Here is a 23,089-nt window from a genome sequence, read left to right as displayed (position 1 = left end):
GTGCTCCTTTCTCAACATTCACACGGGCATACCTTCTTCACTACTCTTACCTAGTTGGTTTCTTGTTCCCAGTTCTTCAGAGCTGCATGAGCAAATCTGAGCTATACAAAGAACTTTATATGCCCCTGCATACCAAAATAAGCTATCCAGGTGGCACATTCACACTACTAGGAAACTTCCTGCTATGAGATTCCCCATCATACTTTTTGACCCCATTGTTGTATTGGTGAAAGGCACTCTCACTTGTGGTAGCCAGAGAGCTCATTTCATCAGATACACACCCCCAGTTATTTTGCATATTTGTTGGCAAAGATTGGTGCGCAGGCAGGAGACGGGTCACATCTACTCCATACATTTAACACACATGGCTTTCCCTGAAGAATCCTGAGTACTGTAGTTTGTTAAGTGTTCTGGAAATGGTAGGTTTGTGAGGGGTAAACCACAGCTTCCAGGATTCTTTGGGGGAATCCATGTGGTTCAAATGTATCATGTGGATGTGACCTTCATGCAAAAAGAAAAGCATCAGGCTGATCTGATGCCTTGGCATCTCAAAGGCAACAGCCTCCCAATGCTGTGGATGTGTCATTCAGAGTGATTCACATTTGTTTGGGGGTGTTGTTGCCCATTTATTCTCTCCCTTGAAGATTTCCTCTGGGGTCTCCCCAGTATAGTGGTTAAAGTGTTGTGTGTTGAAACAGAACTGAGTTTGAATTCTTGCTCAGCCGTGGTGATGGCTGAAAGGTGCAAAGAGGGAAGCTGACATCTAGGCAGTTCTAGAATTGTAGGGTTGAAAGAGACCCAAAGGATCATTGAGTCCAACCCCTTCAATGCAGGAATCCTGCCCACAGGCATCCATGGGTGGACTCAAACCACCAACCTTCTGGTTAACTTAGAAGTCCATAATCTAATCTGTTCATTTCTTTTACATCAAGGAGTCTGATAAATGAAATCTAAAGATCAATTTGGGCATATGTTTACTCTTTCAAAAGTTCCACAGCTTATTCTCATTTTACAAGAGAGGTTATCACATAGGGCAAACATGGCACAAAGGCCTAAGTTTGGCTTTTTAATGTTGCGTTTTAGGAGGAAGCATACTTGGGGGAAATGAAGTGTTTCTGCCCAGCTACATACAGTGGGAATTGCAGCCAGCTAGTTATTTTTAGCATCTGGAGTTATCTCATTGCAAGCATGAGTCTTTGTGGTTGCAGATGCTTGGAGTGCATGGGGGTGGCTGGTTTTTTCCCTCCCCCTTGCTGGTTCTCTTTGTGCCACTCAGATCTTGTAAAGCAGAGCGATTACTTAGAGATGGCTGGGCAGGAGTGAGGGCTTTACATTCTTCTGCAGAATGAGAATGATGTGGACTTCCTGTGTTACTTTACAATTTGGGGGGGAATTGTTCAATGAATTCTCCCTCTGAGAACAGGTAAGTCTCTTGTGCAGTGACTGAGATATTGCTTATGATGTGTATCTTTGCTGTAGGGTAAATAAATGTGATGCAAGTATAGCTACTGTTACTTCCTGCATAGGAACGACTCAGTTTCTGCAGCCACCCCCTATTTTGTCTTTCTTCTTCCAGTTTTGACACATACCTGCTGTGTTTTATAGCAAGGAAATACAAAATTAGGCCACTTTCTTTTGGAGCTTATCATGTATCATGGAATCTGGATTTTAGTGGTGCTGAGGTTTGTTTTCTTAAAAAAATTAGCCAAGTTTCTAGCCCCCATGATTTTTAAAAGACATGCTTTGAAAGCATTTGGGCTATTCAGAGGTTATAATTTTCAAGGAGGCAGCAGTGCTGCCTGCCTCTTCTCTCATAAATCTTGTATTTGCAGCTTCTTATTTTAGGACAAATCTTGCTAACAAACTAAATTTGTCCAGTTGTTCCAATTTCTTGCAAACCCCATTTTTCATACCTCGTATTCATTCTTTTCTGGACTTAATACAAGTGCAAATACTTGAGTTGTGTTGCTCCACTATTTGGGTGTTATATCTCTAGACAGAGTAATATATCTTTAAAGATCAGATGCTGCAGTCAAACAGTGGGAGAGGGCTTGTGGACTTCCTGGAGGTAGCTGGCTGGTCACCGTTGGCAACAAGATGCCAGACTATATTGGCCCTTGATCAGCAGAGCTGTTGCGTTCTCATGCGTGTTTAGTTGCAATATGTGAACAAAACTGTGTTCCAAACATCCCTCCCAGTTGCTAAAGCTCTGTGTGGCTTTAGTGTGCCACACATAGGAGAGAAGGTACTGCTTCATTCATTTCTGCAAGATGTGTATCCAGAGCTTCCTGTTCCCATGCTCACAGGGCATGCTCTGTATGTGCAGAATCCATGCACTCCCATACTGTGTCATTTTCTTTTTACTGGCCCAGAGAATCTCTGCTCTCTTTCTCTGGGAGTTGAAACACTTCAGTTTTGCAAAATGAATCTTGGAAAGTTTCTGTAGTCTTCAAAAAATTGCAGTATAATCACTTTCTCCTTCTAGATATTAACAATACAGCAAACATAACTTTTATAAATAAGTTTGCTAGTGTTTAGTAACAATTTGTATAACCATACCGTTCAGGCAAATTTGGGGAAGACATTGTTCTTGACTGCTAGCAAAGCAGTTCTAAGCCAGGACACATTGACTTTTTCCTAGAAGTATCCTAAAATGGGTCTGGATAAGCTAAATGGCAGCAAGGTTTGAGTTCATGATTCTAATGTTCAGAATGGGGCAACATTTGAACAGGGCCAAAGTGTGTGAGAGAGTGAATATACCGGTACCTTCAGAGATCCTGCAATGGCAGTCATATGGATCTGAGCCAGAATTGTTATATGGGACTCTTTAGGAATTATGCTATAGTAAACAGAGCATGTCTTATGGTGGTGATTTACTTGCTTTGAAGCAAAACGTCCACTGTAGAGAACTAGTAGTTTTCCTCCTTTTCCTGTTACCGGGGATCTCAAAATCCCTCTGTGCTTCATGCATACATATTTCTCTCTCTTTAAAATAATTAGTAAATATATAAGATTTTTATCTGAACCATTTTGGTCCCACTCTTTAGCCAAAAGGCTTCCAAAGTGACTTACGCAACAGTGGAATGAGGAAATGTTTTAGTCTCTTGAGTAGCTGAATGTTACCAATGGCAGAGCAGGCTGAGAGGGTACCTGAACCCAAAAGTGCTGCATTATAAGCGTGGCCACTTATATCTCACTTAAAAATACAGCACTGCCCTTCTGCTTATGAAAGTAGGAGAACTGCTACGTGTCCAGCAAGGTTGTCAGTCTCAGCATTCATCCCATGATTTGTGTACAAAGGTCTTTCCAGTGGATTTCAGGGTAGAAAGATTGTTGTTGAAAGATCGAAGCCATTGCATAGTCTGTCAATGGAGTTGGCATGTATAGGAACGTACAGGATGTGGTGGTCAAAATACCAAGGACTCAAAGGGGATATAAAAGCAGTGGTCCATCTAGCTCAGTATTGCATGTAACCACTGCCAGCATCTCTCATGATTTTCAGACAAGAGAGTTTTCCAGCCCTTCTTGGAGATGCCAGGGATTTAACTTTTGCATGCAAAGCTTGTGTATTGTCACTCCCCAATGGATCCACCAATATAGATTCAAATAAACCCATTTGGGGATATTAATGATGTTGCTTTAGCATTAACATAAATAAAGGAGGGTAGATCAGAATGATAGAAATGAAGGTTAGGGAAATAAAATTAACTTTCTGGATGGACAAATATCAGTTGGCAAAGGGTGTGCACTGCTTTTAGTCTCCATAGGAATCTTCTCAAGAGCCTGCAAAAATAAGCAGTAGGTAATTAAGAGATCTCATGAAACACATGGGGCGCAAAAGTGCATTCATTTTGCCCAGCCCTCTAATGATGGCTGCAGGGCCTGCCATCTGCTCATATTTGTGGTGGTAATTTGCAAAAGCATGTCCAAACTGAGTTTCACCAAATCTTTCATAGTGGTCAGTATTCCTAAGCACTTGATTTTCTGCAGTTGCCTTCTAAAAGACATGGGCTTGTTTTGTGGCAAGATGTTCCTGCACCTGTTCATCCTGTTTTCTGAGGTGGTGGCGTGGGTAGGAGCAAATGTTGGATTATTTAAAACAACTAAGCATCTGGAGGGCACTAGGTTGGTGAAGACTGACCTAGGATAAAGTCCTACTCAGCTGGCTCCAGTTATGCTGGCATGGTCAAGGGCATCATGGAATCTAGTATTACCCTTAGAGGCCGAATGCTTTATTTGCTCTGTGACGGGCTGTTTTCCGAGCAGATGCTTCCAGAGAGCTGTCTGCGCTAACCTCGGGTCTTTTTCCTCAGCGGTTATAGTGAATTGTAAAGTTCAGCAGTGTGCATGAGTAGCTTTCATTAATTCTCCCTATGTATGCACTATATTACATTTGTCAAGAAGAAATTCCTAGCGCTGTGCTCTCAATTCTCCCAGCTGTCAGTTTTTGTTCTTCCTCACAATTTTCTGTAATGCTTCCTAACATTTCCTCATTCTTCATCACAAGTATATTGGTTTTGTTTCCCAGAGCTGGATAGCTGCAGACAAATCTCAAGATCTCAGACACAGGTCTTTCAGCACTCCTGTCTTGAAATTTCGGGGAATATTTGTGTTACAAATGTAATTTATTTCTTAACTAACAGCCATACTGCTTCTAAAGAATCATGGGAATTGTAGTTTGAAATACTGCAGAGCGTTCTGTTTCAGAGACCATACTGTAGAGAACTACAATTCCCAGAGGGCCTTGGGAAATAGGGCATGCCTTTTGAACCAAAGTCTGTGGCGTGGAGATGCCCTGTACTGCAGCACTTGGGATTTCATTGGATGCCTCATACATAACAAATGCACACACTTTTAACCCACACTCAGCTGTGTGTATTTTATCCTTCTCAATACAGCATTCATCATACGCTTTATTATACCACATCCTTTTGTGCTTGGTTAACCAGATCTATATATGAAGATACTGGAATGCTATATTAAAATACTGTTAGCATCTTAGCCTATGGGGCAGGGGTGAAAAATTCAACATTATTTTGAAGTTATAGTATATTTAAAGGTTGATTCTTTAGTCACTTTTTCCTTATCACCAATTATTTAATGGACTTATCACACTTGATCAGAAAGTTATCCACTTCTGGACTCCAAATTGGATTTTTAAGCTACGGTCCATGGAAGAACAATACATTAAGATCTGGTTTTGCTGTCTATCTTAGTAGATTATCTTTCCTCTTGATATTGGACTTTAAATATGCAAAATGCTAGCAGCCTTTAAAAATACAACATCAAGACTGGCTGATGCAACATATTAAAAGATTGCCCTGAAATCTCAAATGAATACTGGTACTCACTTAAATTCTCTAAAATTGCAGCTTATTTGTCAGTTGTGTTATGACTAAGATTCCTACCTGAAGCAAAATTCTAAGTAAATGTGTGGGTCCCTGCTTGTGTGAATTTAGGGGGAAGGATAAAAGGAGAGCCAGTGTGGTGTAGTGGTTAAGAGCAGTGGACTCGTAATCTGGTGAACCGGGTTTGCGTCTCCGCTCCTCCACATGCAGCTGCTGGGTGACCTTGGGCTAGTCACACTTCTTTGAAGTCTCTAAGCCCCACTCACCTCACAAAGTATTTGTTGTGGGGGAGGAAGGGAAAGGAGAATGTTAGCCGCTTTGAGACTCCTTAAGGGGAGTGAAAGGCGGGATATCAAGTCCAAACTCTTGTTCTTCTTCTTGATGAAATGAGCAAAATGATTCATCCGGTGTATCCGGATACCTCTAATTAGGGTGATGGCTCTACTCTGCCTCCACAGTTAGAGGCAGCAATGCTTCTGAATACCAGTTGCTAGAAACAACGGGAGGGGCAAGGGCTCTTGTGCTCAAACTTCCTTGTAGACTTCCCATTGGGGCATCTGGGCGGCCACTAGATGGGCCATTGACCTGATCCAGCAGGCTCCTCTTATGTTCTTGTGTGATGTATAGGATCAGAAAACAAGGTGCATCGGCCTTTCCATTAGTAAGAGTAAAGTGGTTATCTGAGAAGGCTACAAATGCTGGGGGCGGGCAGGCAGGCAGAGAGAGGTGGTGAATGTTGGGGGACAGAGCTGTGTGCCCCACATGGCCTGCCCCATACCCCCAAAGCTAGCCTGCTATCCTTGGCTGTAGTGAAGGATGCAGCCCTATTCCCAGTGTTAAAGTAAGATTCAACAGCCAGTCAGCTTTCTGCACATGGTACAAGAGGCACCCTGTTGCCCTTTGACTGAGGCAGCAAAATGTCTTGGCCTGGTCATAAAGCATTTTATAGATTTTTCAGTATTAATACAATATCATTTTTACAACAAGACAGGTGTTGTTGTTGTTTACATTAGTCCCTTTTTACCTAAAAAAAATCCCAGAGAGACTTGCAAGATAACAGATAAAACCATCAGAACCAGACACAGTGTATAATGCAAAATACCTAAAATGCTCAGCCAACAGCACGATAGCACCCACCCCACTAAAAGATGTGCATGACCTCAGTGGCCAGCTTAGCCACCCAAGGCCTGAGTATTATATATAGTACCATATTTAACTGAACATGGAATCAGTACCTCAGCCAATGCTTTGCTAACCTCAAGGCTGGATTACTGTAGTGCGCTGTATGTGGGACTTCTCTGGGGTCTGGTTTGGAAGCTCCAGATGGTACAGAATGCAGTGGCCAGGCTGCTGATGGAAACTTCTGGCTGAGGACATGTGGCATCATTGTGAAAACAGTTGCACTGGCGCCCACTTCCTACCAAGCCAGGCTGAAGGCTATTGTATTAATTTAGTTCTAGGGTTCAGGGATTGCCGTAGCCCTTTTATCCCAGTTTGGTCACCGAGATCATCTGCAGGAGTGTCATTCCTTGAGGTGGTGACGCTCTTTGACAGCAACTAGAAATTGTTCCTTTTAGTGTCATCAGCCCTGTCCTGCCAATAGAGATTCAGTAAGTGCATTCTGTGTCAACTTTTGAATGCCTGAGTGACAACGTCTATTCCATCAGGTCTATGCAGGCAATTAAGAATACACCCTTTCACGATAGTTAACTAGTGGCTACTTCTAAGTTTTATAGCGGGGTTTTTCTTGTGTTTTCTGGTTTTTATTGCTGTAAACCGCTTTGATGTCTTTTTTTTAATGACACATAAATAAATATAAATAAATGGTATCTGCAGAGTGCCCTCTCCTGCAGAGCACATCGATCCATTGGGTGAGTAGGGGATGAGGCATTTTTAAAAAAGTATCCTAGTAACTTAAATTTATGTAACTTACAGTGAGCCTTAGTTTTTCTACCTTGTTTTGCTCATTTGGTTGCTGTATCTGCCCGTTCCCTCTCTCCCCCACCCCAATTAATTCACATTAAAATCAAGGGTCCACAGTTGTGTGCTTATTGTATTGTTGATGCCATAAGTCCCCCAACAAACTATTCAAAATGATAATGGAAAGGATCATAACGGCGGCCTCTCCACTTTGTGCCTATAATACTGCATAACCACCACACCCTTAAGGCTCAGCCAGGGAATGCAGGCTCTGGGAGAAGAAGAATGAATAAATTGCCTGTTAACAATAATTTACTTTCCAGCTCCACATTCTTCTCTGCTTGTGTATATATGTCATTTAGCATTCTGTTCAAAATCCCCAGTGGGGATTGGGAATGAGGTTTCAGAAGTAGAGCTTCCCTTGTCGGTGCCCTGGTACACACTTTCCCCATTAAAGAAATAGGGCTGGCCTGGCATTCTGACCCCTTTTTTGGTTTGCCAGGGAACATTAGGGGATTGCGTTCGCTCGTCTCCTACTCTTAAGATTTCGCTTTCCTCTCCCTGCTTGCCTTATATTTCGTGAAGTGAGGCATGGCAACGATGAGTCATAGGAAAGATGATAAAGTAAATATGGTGTTGCGACCCTCTGTGCTGGTCATATACCCCAGTGAGCACTTAGAAGTGTGACTAATCTATGCAGGCATTCACTATGGGTTTGGGAAAGCCAGGAAAGCTTACCTGTATTCAGAGCACAGCTCCATGTACTAATTGATACATTAGATATTAAATGAACCTGTTTATTTGTGTGTAAAATATGTAGGCCTGGAATAGTACAACGATAAGGAAATGTTTCCCGACTGTCCTGTGGAGCGTGAAGAGTTAGCTCATCACATGGGACTGATGATCTTTGTTCCAGCTGCCAAAAAGCATGTACACAAAAATTAATGCTTTCCTGATATTTCCAATGTAAGTAATTACGGAAGGTGCCACAGACGTGGCTGGAAGTCCCCCCCCCCCATAAAGTTTGGGCCTGTACTTGTACCTCTTGTCGGTAAAGAAAGTGATGCCTGATTTGAAAATATTAGAAGTAACCCCATGTTGCTTTAGAACCTGATACAGTAGTTTCATTGTAATGGGACTATTTATATATGATCTTAACTTGACCTAAATCTTCATTATAGGCAATGACAGTGTCCTTTTTAAAAATGGGGAAGAAACTTTTCAGTATAACTTGAAAATGCCCTCTTGTAACATTTATATAATTTATTTTTGTAAATGGTATAGGCGTTTAGATACATTTTAGCATTTGGTTTATTTTTATTCATACTTTGAGTGCTTGCTTATTACAAACACACAAAAGAAGCTCAAAAAGCAAAGGTTGCCATGTTGGCCCATAACAGCAGCAACAACAACTGCAATAGCCATATTAGAGCAATAACTTTCTTTCTTTTCTTTTCTAAAAGGCCAAAATGGTGTGTAAGCTTTCAAGTCCTCCAGAACCCTTCATCAGGCTACATGGAGAAAACAGAGAAATAGGGGGGAAGGAGAAGGAAATTGGCTGACACTGAAGTGTTACAATATTATGACAATATCACCAGAATTTGGCAGAGGTTTAAAGTTGTTTTCTTTTCAAAATGGTCATTATTTTGCCCTGCAAGCTCTGTATGATAGCTTTTGTTTCATTCGCCGCAGTCTTTGGTCTAAGGAAGTAAAGCAAACAGAGGTCTACACAGGCTGACATTGATAGCTTCTTTGTTTGGTTACTCATGTAAGGTAGGCTAGCATTATAGGTTTCAGCTAGAGGCATTCCTCATCATGCTCTCAACTGCTGAACTGTGCCAGTGAGGCCAACCCTATCTGATTTGTTTTTAAGACTTAGACTTTCAGAATGGTCTTAGAACCTACACATTTAACGGGGGCTAAGTAGCAACAACCACCAGTAGCTGAAGCAGATTTCATTTTTATCCATTTGTTCTATTCTGCATTTTTAGTTTCTCAACCAACCCAGTAACAACAGAAAGGTGGGAAAGTATGAAATGGCTTAATTTGAAATCCATTTCTAGTCTACCACTCCTTAAGGCCCCCAGTGCGCAACGTTTCCCACAAAAAACAAGATTTTGGCACCATCCAACTAAAGTTAAGCATTTAGTTCCATTGATTTCCCCCCTCGCTTCCATTAGAGGCAAGGGGACAAAAGGGCTCTTAAGTTTGACTGGATTGTGTACCTATAAAATACACTCACTGTGGAGAAGGAAATAGATGGATAAGATTGTCATGGCCTTGTTTTAATACTCTGTTGAATATAGTACAGAAGTTCCTTAAGACTTCTTGAAAATAAACCAGTTTCTGAAAAAACTGCATTTTTTTTTTGCAAGGCATCCTTCCCATTCATTTAACTGTCCTTGCCTTCAATGATAGAAATATGAGAAACTTTCCAAACAAATGTGTTTGTCAGTGACCTCTCTTCTATTGGGTGTAACTCTTTCACACTTGACTCATCTATGAGTCTCTTTCTTTTTTACTCTTAGCTTGCAATTCAGTTGTTTTAACCACAAAGTGACTTAACAGTTGTAGATACTCCACTCTCCACTAATACGTGCATAAGAAGTAAATGTCTAGGGGTTTGAGGATCTTGGCAAAATATGTCTTGGGAAAGGATCCCAATGTTCTCTTGCAGATATTAATAGGATCATTTGTTGGAGGGTGGGAGTCATGTTCTGACGAGGTGCTGCACTGCAGAAAAGGACTGCAAACTTATGAAGCAGTATTAATGGCCCGTCAACACAGTCCATTATTCCTAAATACAACTTGGCCTTGAATTCTTTACATGCTCATGGGGTGATAAGAGAGAATCTCTGGGAAAATTAGAAGGAGTACCCTCCACCACATACTTCATTGCAGGATTGTTATTTCTGATTGGTGGAGTTCATCTTTCCCTTTGAGTAGTGGATGGATCTCAACCTGCATTCTGAGCAACCCTGGGGTTCCTCAGATGGCTATCAAGGATTTCTCAATAAGAATATTGCTCATGGCCAAGTTCCCTCTGGAGACAGCTTCCCCTCCAATGTGTGTCAACAAGGTAGTGTTGTGGGTGTTCTGTGGTGTGCCCACGGTAGCTAACCAAAATTTTGTGCTCGCTATTGATTTTTGCCCTCCAAGTTAGGAGGAACTCCCACTGTCATTTCAACTTCTGAAACATTCAGAAAGCATATTTTTTACCCTTCAAGTATTATTTTTTAAAGATTTTTAGAACAATGTGCAATAACAGAAATAAAAGATGGATTATAACTAAAATAAGTGATAAGCAATACCTGTATATGTCTTCCAGTGCATGTCATGTCAACACAATGAACTACTGCCACTAGCTGTGAGGATAGAACAGGAATTTTTAGAACGGACAACTTGAGAATAAACCAGTCTGGTTTCCGTTTATTTAACAAATTGGCCAAGTCATTGCTTTGTTTGAAGTAGGCTCTGAATCACCTTTGATCAGTCCTAATACTGTGAAGCTGATGTGTGGTGGTTGCCATCTTTCGATTTCAGAAATAACCATCCCTTTGGTATTATGTGTGGATATGGAGAGAATCCATGGACAGAGCCACATGTGGAAAGTATTGGCTCTTCTGATCAGAATATTCATGCATTGCAGGGGTTTGGACTAGATGATCCTCAGAGTCCCTTGCACCTCTATAATTCTATGAATATTTGTTACCGGAAAGAATATAAGGGAAGTGCCGTATTGCAGTGATCACCAACCATTTTGGGTGCGTGGGTCCATTTTCAAACTGGATAAACTGTCTTGGGCACTACATACCCCACAACTTATTCTATTGGCTACAAGAAAATGCTTCTTTCAAACCTGATTTCAGCAGGCCAATTTTGAATTGGTTAATTTGCTGGCTTTGTTTTAATTTTAAATGGGATACTTTATCATATTGAATGCTTTTGAGAACTGCTAGGCTGAAAAGTAAGGGTACACATTGAAATGGTAAATATTGCAGCCTTCAAAACTAAGGACTTGTCTTAAAGTAGAAGATGCTGATAACTAGAAACAGGGTTGTTTTTTTGTACTGTATTTTTCTGCCAGGAGACCTGTCCAACCCCAAAATTATGTTTCTCTTGAGAAAAACATCATGCCCCACCCTTCGAATGCGTCTGCATCACTCAGAGCAGCTTACAACAATTACAAACTTAAACAATCCCTTAAAAAAACAAATCGGCCAAAAATGTATATAGGCTTGGCAGATAGACTATCATCTGAGAATGCTTTTATGACATAAGAATAATCTGTCTGGCAAGGTAGTCTCTTGCCATAATTGGAAAACTTTTACCAGCCAGCAAAAAAGCTTAAGAGGGCCAAGTGCATCTTGTCAGGTATTCCATGACAATAGCTTGGCCACTGAATGACCTGTTTCTCCTGCAATTTGCAAGGTGTTGATAGTCAGGAAAATGGTCTGCAAGTATCTTTTCTGTGGGTGGATTGAATATGCTGCTTCCCCACCATGCAAGTGTGTACTGTTCTTCAGCCTGCCCTGATCCCGCTGCTGATCCAAATGGCTGATGAGTATCGGTCTGATCCATGAATAACTGTCATCTTCTAGGCAGGGTAGGAACTATGTCGAAGGGAACGTTTCTGAGTTTCCTGAATGCACTATGGTTGTGTGCTACAGCGCTGAGCCAGGAGTGTGGGCAGCTGCCATCTGTGGATGCATCCTTAGTCATGCTGTCAGATGCTTTGCAGTCTTCAAACAATTGTCCTTCAATAGACATAACAACAGCAGCATTATTTGGCTGGGGCAAGGCTTTACATGGAAACAGATGCTCAGGTTTATTATGGGCCAGTAAATTAAACATTGCAAATCAGCTCAGAGCAGCCATGTGTCTCTTGCAGTAAGGCTTTAATAAATAATAAAGATATTTTAAATTTTATTTTTAGTGTGCTAAAAGGGCTTGGATGCTATATGATCTCAGTAAGTGTAAGGATAATGATAAAAATAAGTAGCATTTTAGAGTGTTTGAAGTGATTCGTGTGTATTCAGCAATTTTCAGAACAGCCCTTACCTGAAAGGTGTGGTCCCCTTTTGCAAGTGGAAAATTTAAGCTGAGAGAATAGCAGCTTGCTGAAGCTGGCAAGTGAGTTTGTTGCTGAAAAATATTTGGCTCTCAATAATTTGGAATTGTCACTGAAAGGGCTTTTTCATATGTTACAGCTGAGTGGGCATTTTATGTATGCACCAGTACCGTGTAAAAGAGGCGCTTGCCTTTATTGCACCAGTGCACAGTTGGCACCTTCTCTCAGTGACAAAAAAGGCTTGTATCCAATTAATTTGTTAACAGGACACTGCATGTGTGCATAGGTAAAGGTAAAGGGTAAAGGGACCCCTGACCATTAGGTCCAGTCATGACCTAATGGTCGTTTACCTTCCAGCCGGAGCGGTACCTCTTTATCTACTTGCACTTTGACGTGCTTTCAAACTGCTAGGTTGGCAGAAGCTGGGACCAGACAATGGGAGCTCACCCCGTTGCGGGGATTCGAACCACCGACCTTCTGATCGGCAAATCCTAGGCTCTGTGGTTTAACCCACAGCGCCACCCGTGTCCCAGGTGCATGTGTGCATGATTCAAGTTAATTGTGGAATATGAAGCCCTGCAAGTATGTAAAGTATCTTGCAGGTACTTTAGCTCCCCCAACCTGTTTTATTTTCTTTCATTGAAAAAGACAATTTAACTGAAATATAGCTTCGGTTATATCTCCATGCCAGACAGAAAATAGTGCCCAAAAGCATTTTCTACCCTGCCTCTCTTATTCAACAAATATTCAGATCAGCATACAAAAGAAAGAAGCTCAAAACTTACATTAAGCCTTGTCCATTTACTAGACCTTACAGGTACATCCATAACTGCTTATTTTCACTGCTGCTGATGTGCAAAGCAGCCAGGGATTGATGTTCAACTGGCCAGGGATTGTTGTAGACAAAACTATTATCTGTCACACTGCTGGATGTCAGTGGAGTTGACTCCTTGGGTAAAGGAATGCTGCAACAAAGAAAATTTTTAGTGTTTGTCTGTTGTGCAAAATTATCTTAGTAACGGAGCCCTGAGGACCCAATAGAGAGGACTTGGAGGGCTGCATTTGTCCCCTGGAACTGAGGATCCTCAATCATTGTGATGATCAGCTGTTGAGATCTTCCTGTTCGTGGTTAGCGACCAGTAGAGAGAGGGCCTCTTATGTGGTGGCACCAGAAGTATGGAAACTCGTTCCCTCTGAGCTTAGATGAGTGTCTGCATTAATGACATTTAGGTTGCTTTAAAAACACACACACTTGTGTGCCTAGGCCTTGATCTCAATATGTTGTTTTAACTCTGCCCTAGTCTTTCAGTTGCATTTTCTCCCTGTATTTTTATGCCTTGATAAGTATTTTAATATTGTTGTGACCTGTCTATAGACCCAACGTGGGACACAGTATAGAATTGTGTATCAAGGTGGGCAGGTGTATGCAGAGGCTTTATCTAGAAGAGGAAACTGCCATTTTCATGAATATTCATGAAATCAGGGCTCCTTTTTTATGTTCTTTATGTAAGTACATATAGTTCTCATATGGAGGCCAGGAAAATAGTTTTTGTTGAAAATATGTGTAGGCTTGGAGGCTTGAGGTTGCCGTATTCTTTGGTGCTGTGAAGGCCAGCCCCTCCCTCTAGGCTCCTGCTTCGCTGTTAACAGGAAGGTAAGTAATTGCTGCCTTATGTTTTGACCAGAGGTGAGGATAAAGTTTTGCCTTGTTTTCTGGAAGATGTGTCAGTTGAGACCCAAAGAGTGGGAGGACAAATATCAGGGAAATGGTTAATTGGCACCAGCTGCAGTTGGGTCAAAAATGGTTTAGGGGGCAGCTCTGCAGACCAGGAACTGCTCATTTGTAGAATGTATTTATCTGTTTTAATTACTTCTGTTTCCCCCACTCCTCAGGTTGGAAGGCAAGAGTATATAGAGCCCAAAGACACAACAGAAAAGGAGACCTAAACGTTTCTACTGAAATGAGCCTGGACCATAGAGTATGCTTATTGCTATAGTTACCCAGGTATGCTGAATTGCCTCTTTTGCAGCCTATCTCTGTGATAAGGACCCTAAAGATGGAGGCACTTCCTCAGTCCCCCAGCTCCATAATGGATGAGACTGACAATGCTATGTGTTTAAAAATAACGAGAACACCTGTGACCAAAAATCATAAATTTTACAGACCCTACAACTGCCATCCATGCAACTTCTAGGTTCAAAATATTTTATAATATAAATGGTCTTTAAATCCCCACCCCACCCCCCCGGTTGCCCCTCATTTTCCATACATGTGGCTCTTGTTCAACACTGGCAGCTAGAAATCTCAGGGTTTTGAGCAAGCTGCTGGATTTTACATAATAAATATGGTTTGTATTGCTTGCTTTGTTTCAGTTTTCTGTGTTATTGAATTTTATTAGCTGCTTAGAGTTTCACTATGTAGCAGTTCAGAAATATAACAAATAAATATTAATTAAATGGGTGCAGCTGTAAACAAGTGTACTTTACAAAGAAAAAAACTTTTACCCCGATAGACAATATAGGGTTGTTAGTACAATATGGTTGTGGCAACAGTAATCCAGGGGAAAAACCTTGTTTGTTTATCTGTTGTTTGTGCATTAGGCTTGTTTAGAATGAAGTTAATAGTACAAGTACATAGTAGTGTTTGTCAGTTAAGTTGCTCGTCAGTCCAACGCTAGAAGAGACACCTGCCGTATGCCGTTCTTAGTAGTGGTTCCCATCTCAGTCAAGCTAGCGTTATTTGTTGTCTCATTCAAAAGTTCTCTCGGTGACTTGTGTAGACTGTTAAAAACAACAGTCTATAATAAACAACAGAACTCCAAAATATATAACAGAAACAGCAATAAGCATGACATTCACATTTCCTCAAATGGCTGGAATAAGTTATACATAACCCAGCACCAAAAGGATGGTAATGTCAGCACCATGAAGGCCCCATCCTTTTAACACTGCACCCATGTGTCCCATGAGACACCCTAACAAAACATGGTGGAAGAGGGATCTAGATGGTTCTGGTTTTCTGTAACCCCACCCCCAGGAACCTTACAGTGAAGAGTGGATAATTTATTATTACTATTACTAAATTGCTAGATGACTTGCAGTGGCTCTGCAAGTCTTTCTGGCTATCAGTTGTTTGCTACAAAAGGGCACGTCTCTTCTTTTCTAGGCTTTCAGTATGACAGGTGCATATTTGTGCATTTTCAGGTCATCCCTAGTATGTAGCTTATGAGGTGCTTCTCCCTGAGCCACCACTTTGCATATCCTTGCAGCAACCATTTTGCACCTAGCTAGTTGGTGGCCCGACTGCAAAACCGTTTTAGTAAAAGCTGAAGTAGATCTTGATGTCTGCTTACCCCTTTGGTAGAGGATGGCCAGATGGTAGGATCATGATAAAGAAAAGGGGTAGTGGCAGCCTCAGTGAGGGGGCAGTGGGGAGACGGGCCCCATACACCCACTATCTGTCATATCAAATTTGCCCTGTCTTTGGGGCTTTGGCGCACTTGTCAGCAACTTATATTTATCACTTTCCCCAAAGTGTCTTTATTTTCCTAAGTATCTGGCCAGTTTACCTGACTTTAGAAACTTAACCTTCCTGGAGTTTCTGATTCAAATGCTTATCAGATTTATACCAGGTGAGTTGCCCCAGTTCAGTGGTGTGATGTAATTCTTACTTTGCCCAGCTCTAATTAAGCCTTTTTTTCAATTCTTGTATCCTGCAGTCTTTTAAAATGTTGATTGGTTCCATGTCCCAAGGTGGAAGGATTACAATCCTTCTTCCCTGCAACCCTGAACTCTTTTTGTTTGTTAACTTATACACTTGTAAGGAGGAAAAAACACTTCCCTAACATTTTAAGAGATTCTGCACAGCAGGAGTGGTTTTTTTTGTTCCTAAGCACATGTGTCTTAAGGACTTGCTGTTTGAGTGGCATTTGGACTACAGTATTATTAATAGAGGATTGTGTCATGAAAAGTCTTGTTTGGAAATAAAACAACCCCACCTCCTACAAAATATGCTTTTTAAACCACAAGAGCACTACTTGGAGCAGCAACAGAAATATTTAAGGCCAGGGGAGTTGACATGTGAATATCCTCATTCCTTCCACTTTTTCAGTCATCTCTTCTGCTGGATAGAGCCATGAACCAGCTGCCTAAGAGGAAGTGCCCTAATTTCAGACACAAAACTTGGGGGAGGGGGGCTATTTTCCCATGTGGTCACTGTGGAACATTTTTAAAAGCCACAGCTGGGAACAGGGTGTCTCTTTCTGTCATTGCTGCCTTCCCCACCCAAAAAACAACAACACCTTTGTATGGATGGATTTGTTTTTATTAAGCTGCCGTGAAGGCCTGTTTTCAGGCAGGAAAGCAGGATACAAATGTTTCAGATTTAAATAAACAAACCAAATGCTCTCAGAAACATCTGTTTAACAGTTAAACAGAACTTCCCAGGGATGGGGAACGTACGGCTGTCCAGAGATTGATTGTTAGTCTCCAGCTCCCATCAGCCACAGCCATTGTTGTCGATAGTCAAGGATAATGGCAGTTGGGAGTCCAGCAATGTGTGGAGTGCCACAGGTTCCCCATCCTCGTCTTTGGGGAACATGGAAAAATTATCTCCTGAAAAGTTGCTTTCTTGAATCTTTAGAGAAGGCACCTGAGTTAAACAAATTTAAATACTTCCAGTGATTTCAATTGTCTACAAATTTCTCCCCCCACCCCCCAGGTTCTGAATTGTTACCTAAGGACTCCATTGTCAATGAGGGAAGAAACTGACTGGGAACTGGAGGTGGGAACAAGGTCCTAATACTGTTCACCATGCGCAAAGGGGTGCCAAAAGACCCAGATGCAGCTGACCTGTTCTACAAAGATGATCCTCAGGAACTATTTGTGGGTTTACACGAAATTGGACATGGAAGTTTTGGAGCGGTTTACTTTGTAAGTAGTTTTTGCTTAATATCCCATTCTCGGCAAAACAAAATAAAGATCTCTTTTCATAGCATTAAGCATGTTTCGCTTGAGGAAGAGGTTTTTCCTCATAGTCAAAGCTGTTTATACCCTTCTCTCCCTTCTCAACAATTCCAAAATGGCATCCATTATGCATATAAAGAAAATGTATACAGTTTTATTTCTAGGTTTTATTGTTGCTTATTTGCTTTGCTGTTTTTTATACATAAATGTGTGTGTGTGTGTGTGTGCGCATGTGATATGTTTTGGCAGTAACTCATTGGCTATATAATACACATCCTTGGCCATCATGCACATGAGAACTCTGGCCTCTGCTTCTCTGTTGCAGAGTGATGGATCCCATTCACAAGGGAGAAATGGTGTATGGAGGTGTATGCTTAACCTTAAAAGTAGAGAAGGAAAAGCAGGGAGACTGTGGTGCGTGGAAGAAGGGTTTAGCAGATAACACACCTCCCATTTCTCGCCTGTACAACTACTTCCCCTTGCTGATTCACCATAGGGAAGCATTTACTAAGGAGTTCCAGGACCCATGTTTGTTGCCAGGCTTACAGCTTGGCCCTTGAGCCACTGAGTTTACAAAATATTCCAGATGGCCACCCAAAAAGCAGACAAGAGCAGCATCTCCATCTGACTGAAAGATATCTTGCTCAGAAGACCCTTGGCTTCTGATGATGATTCCTCATGAAGGATGAACACAAATTTACACTGTGTGTGTGCGCGCGCGCTCGTGTGCGCGTTGGTGATCTCCTAATCGCAAATAAGAATTGTGGGCTATCAGTTGAGTTCCTGGCAGAGATTAGATTTGGATTAGGGACCTGGATTAGGGACCTCACTGAACTCCTCATTTAAGTAATAAACATAAATACAAACATTTTTAAAACAGAGGTGGCTAACTTGTGGCCCCCTCAGGTGTCTTTGAACTAGTATGCCATGGTACACCTGCATCAGCACAACTGGACACCTTTATCTGCCCTAGCTGGAACAAAACATGTCTCTCCCGTATTGGCCTCTGCAGCCACAGCAGGCGCTGTAACTCCCAAGCGCTTGACCTCATCCCCAAAAGTACACCCTTCCATTGTCTCCTGAGACAGACGGATGCCAACCACTGCCCTCAGTTCCTCAGCCAGTATGATTAATTGATGGGAGTTATGGCCCTTCAAACACTATTGGACTACAAGCTAGCTACCTCTGCTTTTAAAGAGAGCTTCGCATCACAACACAGTCTGCTTTGGATGCTTCCAGATGCAAAAGATGGCTGCTTATGTGCCATCTAATGAAGCTGACCCAGTTTTATAAATGAAGTAGATTGAACTTATTAGTTTCTCTGTGTTACAGCAGTGATGTAGCATTCCTTGAAAACGAGGCAGTTCCACTTAAAGCAGCCTGCCGCACAGCATTACTTACAGTCTGTCTGAGCCTGTTATTTAACTGCAAGATGTCTCAGGCTGTGGATTAGTCCTTCAAGGAAAGTAGAGAGAGCCCTGCTGCTTTAATCATTTAAAGCTCCACCAGACAACACCATGGAAGAGTGTTCTGCGGGGAGCAATTCTCCTCCTCCCAGCCAAGGAGATCACACCAAGCGGTCTATAGCCACACCTTTGTCAGCTTCTTCTGGAGCTAGGCACGGCTTATTTTAAGCAGCTGGTGTGGAAAAAAAACATCAGATGTTACTGGCATTGCAGAAAGTACTTTGGGAGGCTTTCAACTAAAGCTTCATTTTTTTATTAGCAGAATAATATAGAACCACTGACTCACTTGAACCAATAAATAGCACTTTTGAAACATAAGCTGTTAACTTTCCAATGTTCTGTTTTATTTGAATTTCTACGTGAAGGCATAGGATGGGTGACAACTAAGAATTGCAGCAAGACTCTTTACATTTTCATTTTCTTTAATTAAATCATCTTACCCACTTTTTAATAACACCCCCAACCTTTGGTGTGCTGAGAATATTGAACTGGGGACTCTGGCAACAAGGCTCTCTATCCCCATTAAAGGTTGCCAGCAGGAAGAGCCACAGGCTCGCTGTCCAGTGTAACAGTGCAACTGTGCAGAAGGAGGTAGTGCTGCCTCAGTGGCTCTTGGTTGGCGATGCAGGATGCCTTTCACATGACCCTAAAAAGCCTGGGATTCCTACCTGGCTGTTCATTCTGAGCAACGTTTTATTGACGGAGAATTACATAGAGTTAAGGGAGAGCTGTGAGGTTGCCCGCTTTGCTGATAACACCAAATTACAGTGGTACCTCGGGTTACATATGCTTCAAGTTACATACACTTCAGGTTACAGACTCCGCTAACCCAGAAATAGTACCTCGGGTTAAGAGCTTTGCTTCAGGATGAGAACAGAAATCGTGCTCTGGTGGCGCAGCGGCAGCAGGAGGCCCCATTAGCTAAAGTGGTGCTTCAGGTTAAGAACAGTTTCAGGTTAAGAACGGACCTCCGGAATGAATTAAGTACTTACCCCGAGGTACCACTGTATTCAGGGTGGTAAAAACAAAAATGGGATTGTGAAGAACTCTGAAATAAGCTCTCCAAAAGCAGGTAATAAAATGGCAAAGACACTTCAGTGAAATGGTGAGGGAAGTGAGGGGGGGGAAACAAGTCGTCCTGCCTTTATATATTCATTGATGGGATCTGAGCTGGCAGTGACTGACCAGTAAAGGGATCTTGGGGTCATGGCAGATAGCACAATGAAAAGGTTGATCCAGTGCACCGCAGCTTTGAAAAAGGTGAATTCTGTGCTAGAGATAATTAGGAAAGGAGTCAAATATAAAACTGTTGGAGTTGTAATATCTCTGTTCAGATCTGTGGTGTGACAGCGCATGGGATGCTGTGGACAGTTGTAGATGCTGCAGAGTGGGCAAAAGTGCAGAACAGGGGAACCAAAATGATCAGAGGTCTGGAACAACTCCCTTGTAAGGAAAAGTGACAACTGCTTTCTATTATTATTTTGGAATGTTAAAAAAAATATGCAGTGTAGACAAAGTGGATAGCTTTTCTTTCTCGTAATAGGTAAACCTGGGGTCATCCAAAGATGCTGAATGTTAAATGATTTAAGACAAACAAAAGGAAGTACTTTGCATGGTGCATAGTTAACCTGTGGAACCTGCAGTGGAATTCACAGTCACAAATATGCGAGGGCTGCCAACTTAGTTGGCTTTAAAGGGGGTTAGACAAATCCATGGTGGATGACACCATCAGTAGCTGTGAGTTGTGATGGCACCATGCCTCTGAGTACCAGTTGCTGGGGGATAATAGCTGGAGAGGTTCTTGCCTCTTTTTACTCTTCCCACAGGCATCCAGCTAGCCATTGTGAGAAACAAGATGCTGCTTGGCATGCCAGTCTGTTTGCCCTGCTTCCTACTGCCAACTCTGATGCCGCCCAACAACTTAATCCCAGTTTCCAAGAGCCTAGGCAGAGGTTTCTGCAGTGCTATGGAAGGGTGTTAGGGCTGGCACAGAGTTTGTTGAGTCTTCGCAGGGAAGGGCATTTCACAACTCCTGGAAAAACTTTTGAGCATTGTCCTTGCCCTTCGGATGACATAACCAAGAAGAAGTGTGTATCTGAAGAAGTGTGCATGCACACGAAAGCTCATACCAATAACAAACTTAGTTGGTCTCTAAGGTGCTACTGGAAGGAATTTTTTTATTTTGTTTCGACTACGGCAGACCAACACAGCTACCTACCTGTAACTATAACCAAGAATGTTCATTTAGCTGATCTTAATTATTGGAACACAAGAGAGGATAGCGTGGTCTTTGTGGATTTGAGGGCAAACTGCTGACTCTTGAACAGCGTCTAGCCTACCGGTGGTGATTTTTAGTAAGCTTACTTACTTGGTGGAATGTCAAATGTTTGTGCAGGAAATGGTACTGACCATGCCAAAAGCAACGGGTGAGAGACATGTGCCACTTCCAGCCTGCTACTGCCCATCCTTGCATGGTAGCACAGAGGGGTATGGGTCTGCTGCCACTTGTGCTTCACCACCCAACAAAGCAGCTTAGTGATAGAGTGTATGGCCCTTCCCAAGGTTGTTCTAAGGCTACATAGGAGAGAACAGTAGGAGATTTCAAGGTTAATATTTCAGTACTGATTGAAAGATGCTGGGCTTTGGCAAGTGGTACTGCCATCTGCATTGATTCTGTGAAATGCCACTCTGGAGGCAGATAGTTTAGCAGACCTGTGCAGGATTTGGGCTACTTCTGCAGTAGATCTTGTGTTGCTGACACCTAGCATGACTCCTAATGCAGTACAGTGATACCTCTAGTTACGAACTTAATTCGTTCCGGAGGTCCATTCTTAACCTGAAACTGTTCTTAACTAGAGGAGTGCTTTCGCTAATGGGGTCTCTTGCTGCCGCTGTGCTGCTGGCACATGATTTCCGTTCTCATCCTGGGGCAAAGTTCTCAACTCGAGGTAACTCTTCCAGGTTAGTGGGGTTTGTAACCTGAAGCGTTTGTAACCTGAGGCGTTTGTTACTCGAGGTACCACTGTCCTAACAATTCTTTGTGAGGAAGAGTCTCCTTGATCAATTGGCTTCCTTGAATTTAGGGGGGAAATGAGAAAACGTCTTACCTCTTTATTTCTCATCCTTTACCCCCCCCCCCCCCAATTTCCAGGCCACCAACGCCCGCACGAATGAGGTGGTGGCAATCAAGAAGATGTCCTACAGTGGGAAGCAAACAAATGAGGTAAGAAGGACAAAAACAACTCTGCAAGTACCTCTGTGTTACAAGAGCGAAACAGGCTGTTCCATTGTGTGTTGCTGGTTTTTTTAAAATCAATTCATTTTTCTTAATGGTTTACAAGTGGTTTACAAGTATGCTACCTACTTCTGCAGAGAGACACTTTGAAAATAAAATAAAACTGGACCAGCATTTACTTGTTAATAAAGTGAAGTGGGAATGTAGACCACGTAGGGAAACTGTAGCCTGCCAGGTGTTGTTTGACTCCAGGTCCCATCAGCCCCAACCAGCAGGGCCAATGGTCAGAGGTGATCGAAGTTTTAGTCCAACAGCTTCTGGAGGGCCACAGATTCTGCGTTCTTCAGTGTAAGCTACTTGCAACACTAGAATTTTGAAAGTGTACTAAACAAGAGTGTACTAAGCTAGAAATCTCTGGAGACCGTCATGTGAAGGTTTGAAAGCCACTCCTTCCTTACTTTTCCACACCACGTAGCAATGCAACCCCATCTCTACTCAGCACTTGTATGATGTTCCCCATCACCTTCATTATATTACGCTATTATCCTGCAATTCCTTCTGTAAGCTCAGAGTAGCCTTACTGGGTTCTCCCCACTTCCCCCAATTGTGGCTAGGGTCACTGAAACATGGTAAGTAGCACTAGATCACCTGGTTTACTTCATAGCTGAAGGGGGATTTGAATCTGGGTCTCCCTGATCATAGTCCAACACTTCACATCACAATCTCTTTTACTCCTGGGCTCTCTTCCATCCTGCTTTCTCAAATTCCCTGACCTCTACCACCATGTAATTGCTCATCCACCTAGATCCTGCATGCAGGTTTCCTTCAGCCTTATGTGAGCTCCTGTACAGATCTCCCAACATTCCCACCCAGAAATTGGAATTTCTGTCACCATTCTGTGGTACTTCTGCACCTTTTGAGTCGTGTTTGGTTTAACTTGCTTTCATTTTGGTGCTTAATATTGCACATTGAGATGTGCTTTCAGGACCCTCCCTATTCCTATGACAGTAATTTGTTTTTTGACTGTTTTTAATACTGAATATTGGTGAAGGGTAATAAATTTAATAACAGTAATAATACTGTT

General features: G+C 42.2%; 1 protein-coding gene across 3 annotated transcripts in view; it reads left to right on the top strand.

Moving 5' to 3' along the window:
* Positions 1-23,089, top strand: part of TAOK3 (TAO kinase 3) — a 121,059-nt gene that overhangs the window by 13,705 nt on the left and 84,265 nt on the right. For 2 of the 3 annotated variants that reach the window (XM_080986232.1, XM_080986230.1), the window contains exons 2-4: positions 14,233-14,344; positions 17,060-17,271; positions 21,922-21,993. In XM_080986232.1, the coding sequence (XP_080842358.1) occupies positions 17,152-17,271; positions 21,922-21,993 (192 nt within the window). In that variant the 5' untranslated portion in view covers positions 14,233-14,344; positions 17,060-17,151. Of the gene's footprint in view, positions 1-1,265; positions 1,424-14,232; positions 14,345-17,059; positions 17,272-21,921; positions 21,994-23,089 lie in introns of those variants that run through there. The other variant, XM_080986231.1, reaches the window with a different exon arrangement.

This window comes from Podarcis pityusensis, assembly GCF_964106645.2.
Source record: "Podarcis pityusensis genome assembly, chromosome: 16".
In the NCBI taxonomy this organism is placed as follows: domain Eukaryota; kingdom Metazoa; phylum Chordata; class Lepidosauria; order Squamata; family Lacertidae; genus Podarcis; species Podarcis pityusensis.
The sequence above is the reverse complement of the archived record's forward strand: the minus strand, read 5'-3'. Positions and strand labels throughout refer to the sequence as shown.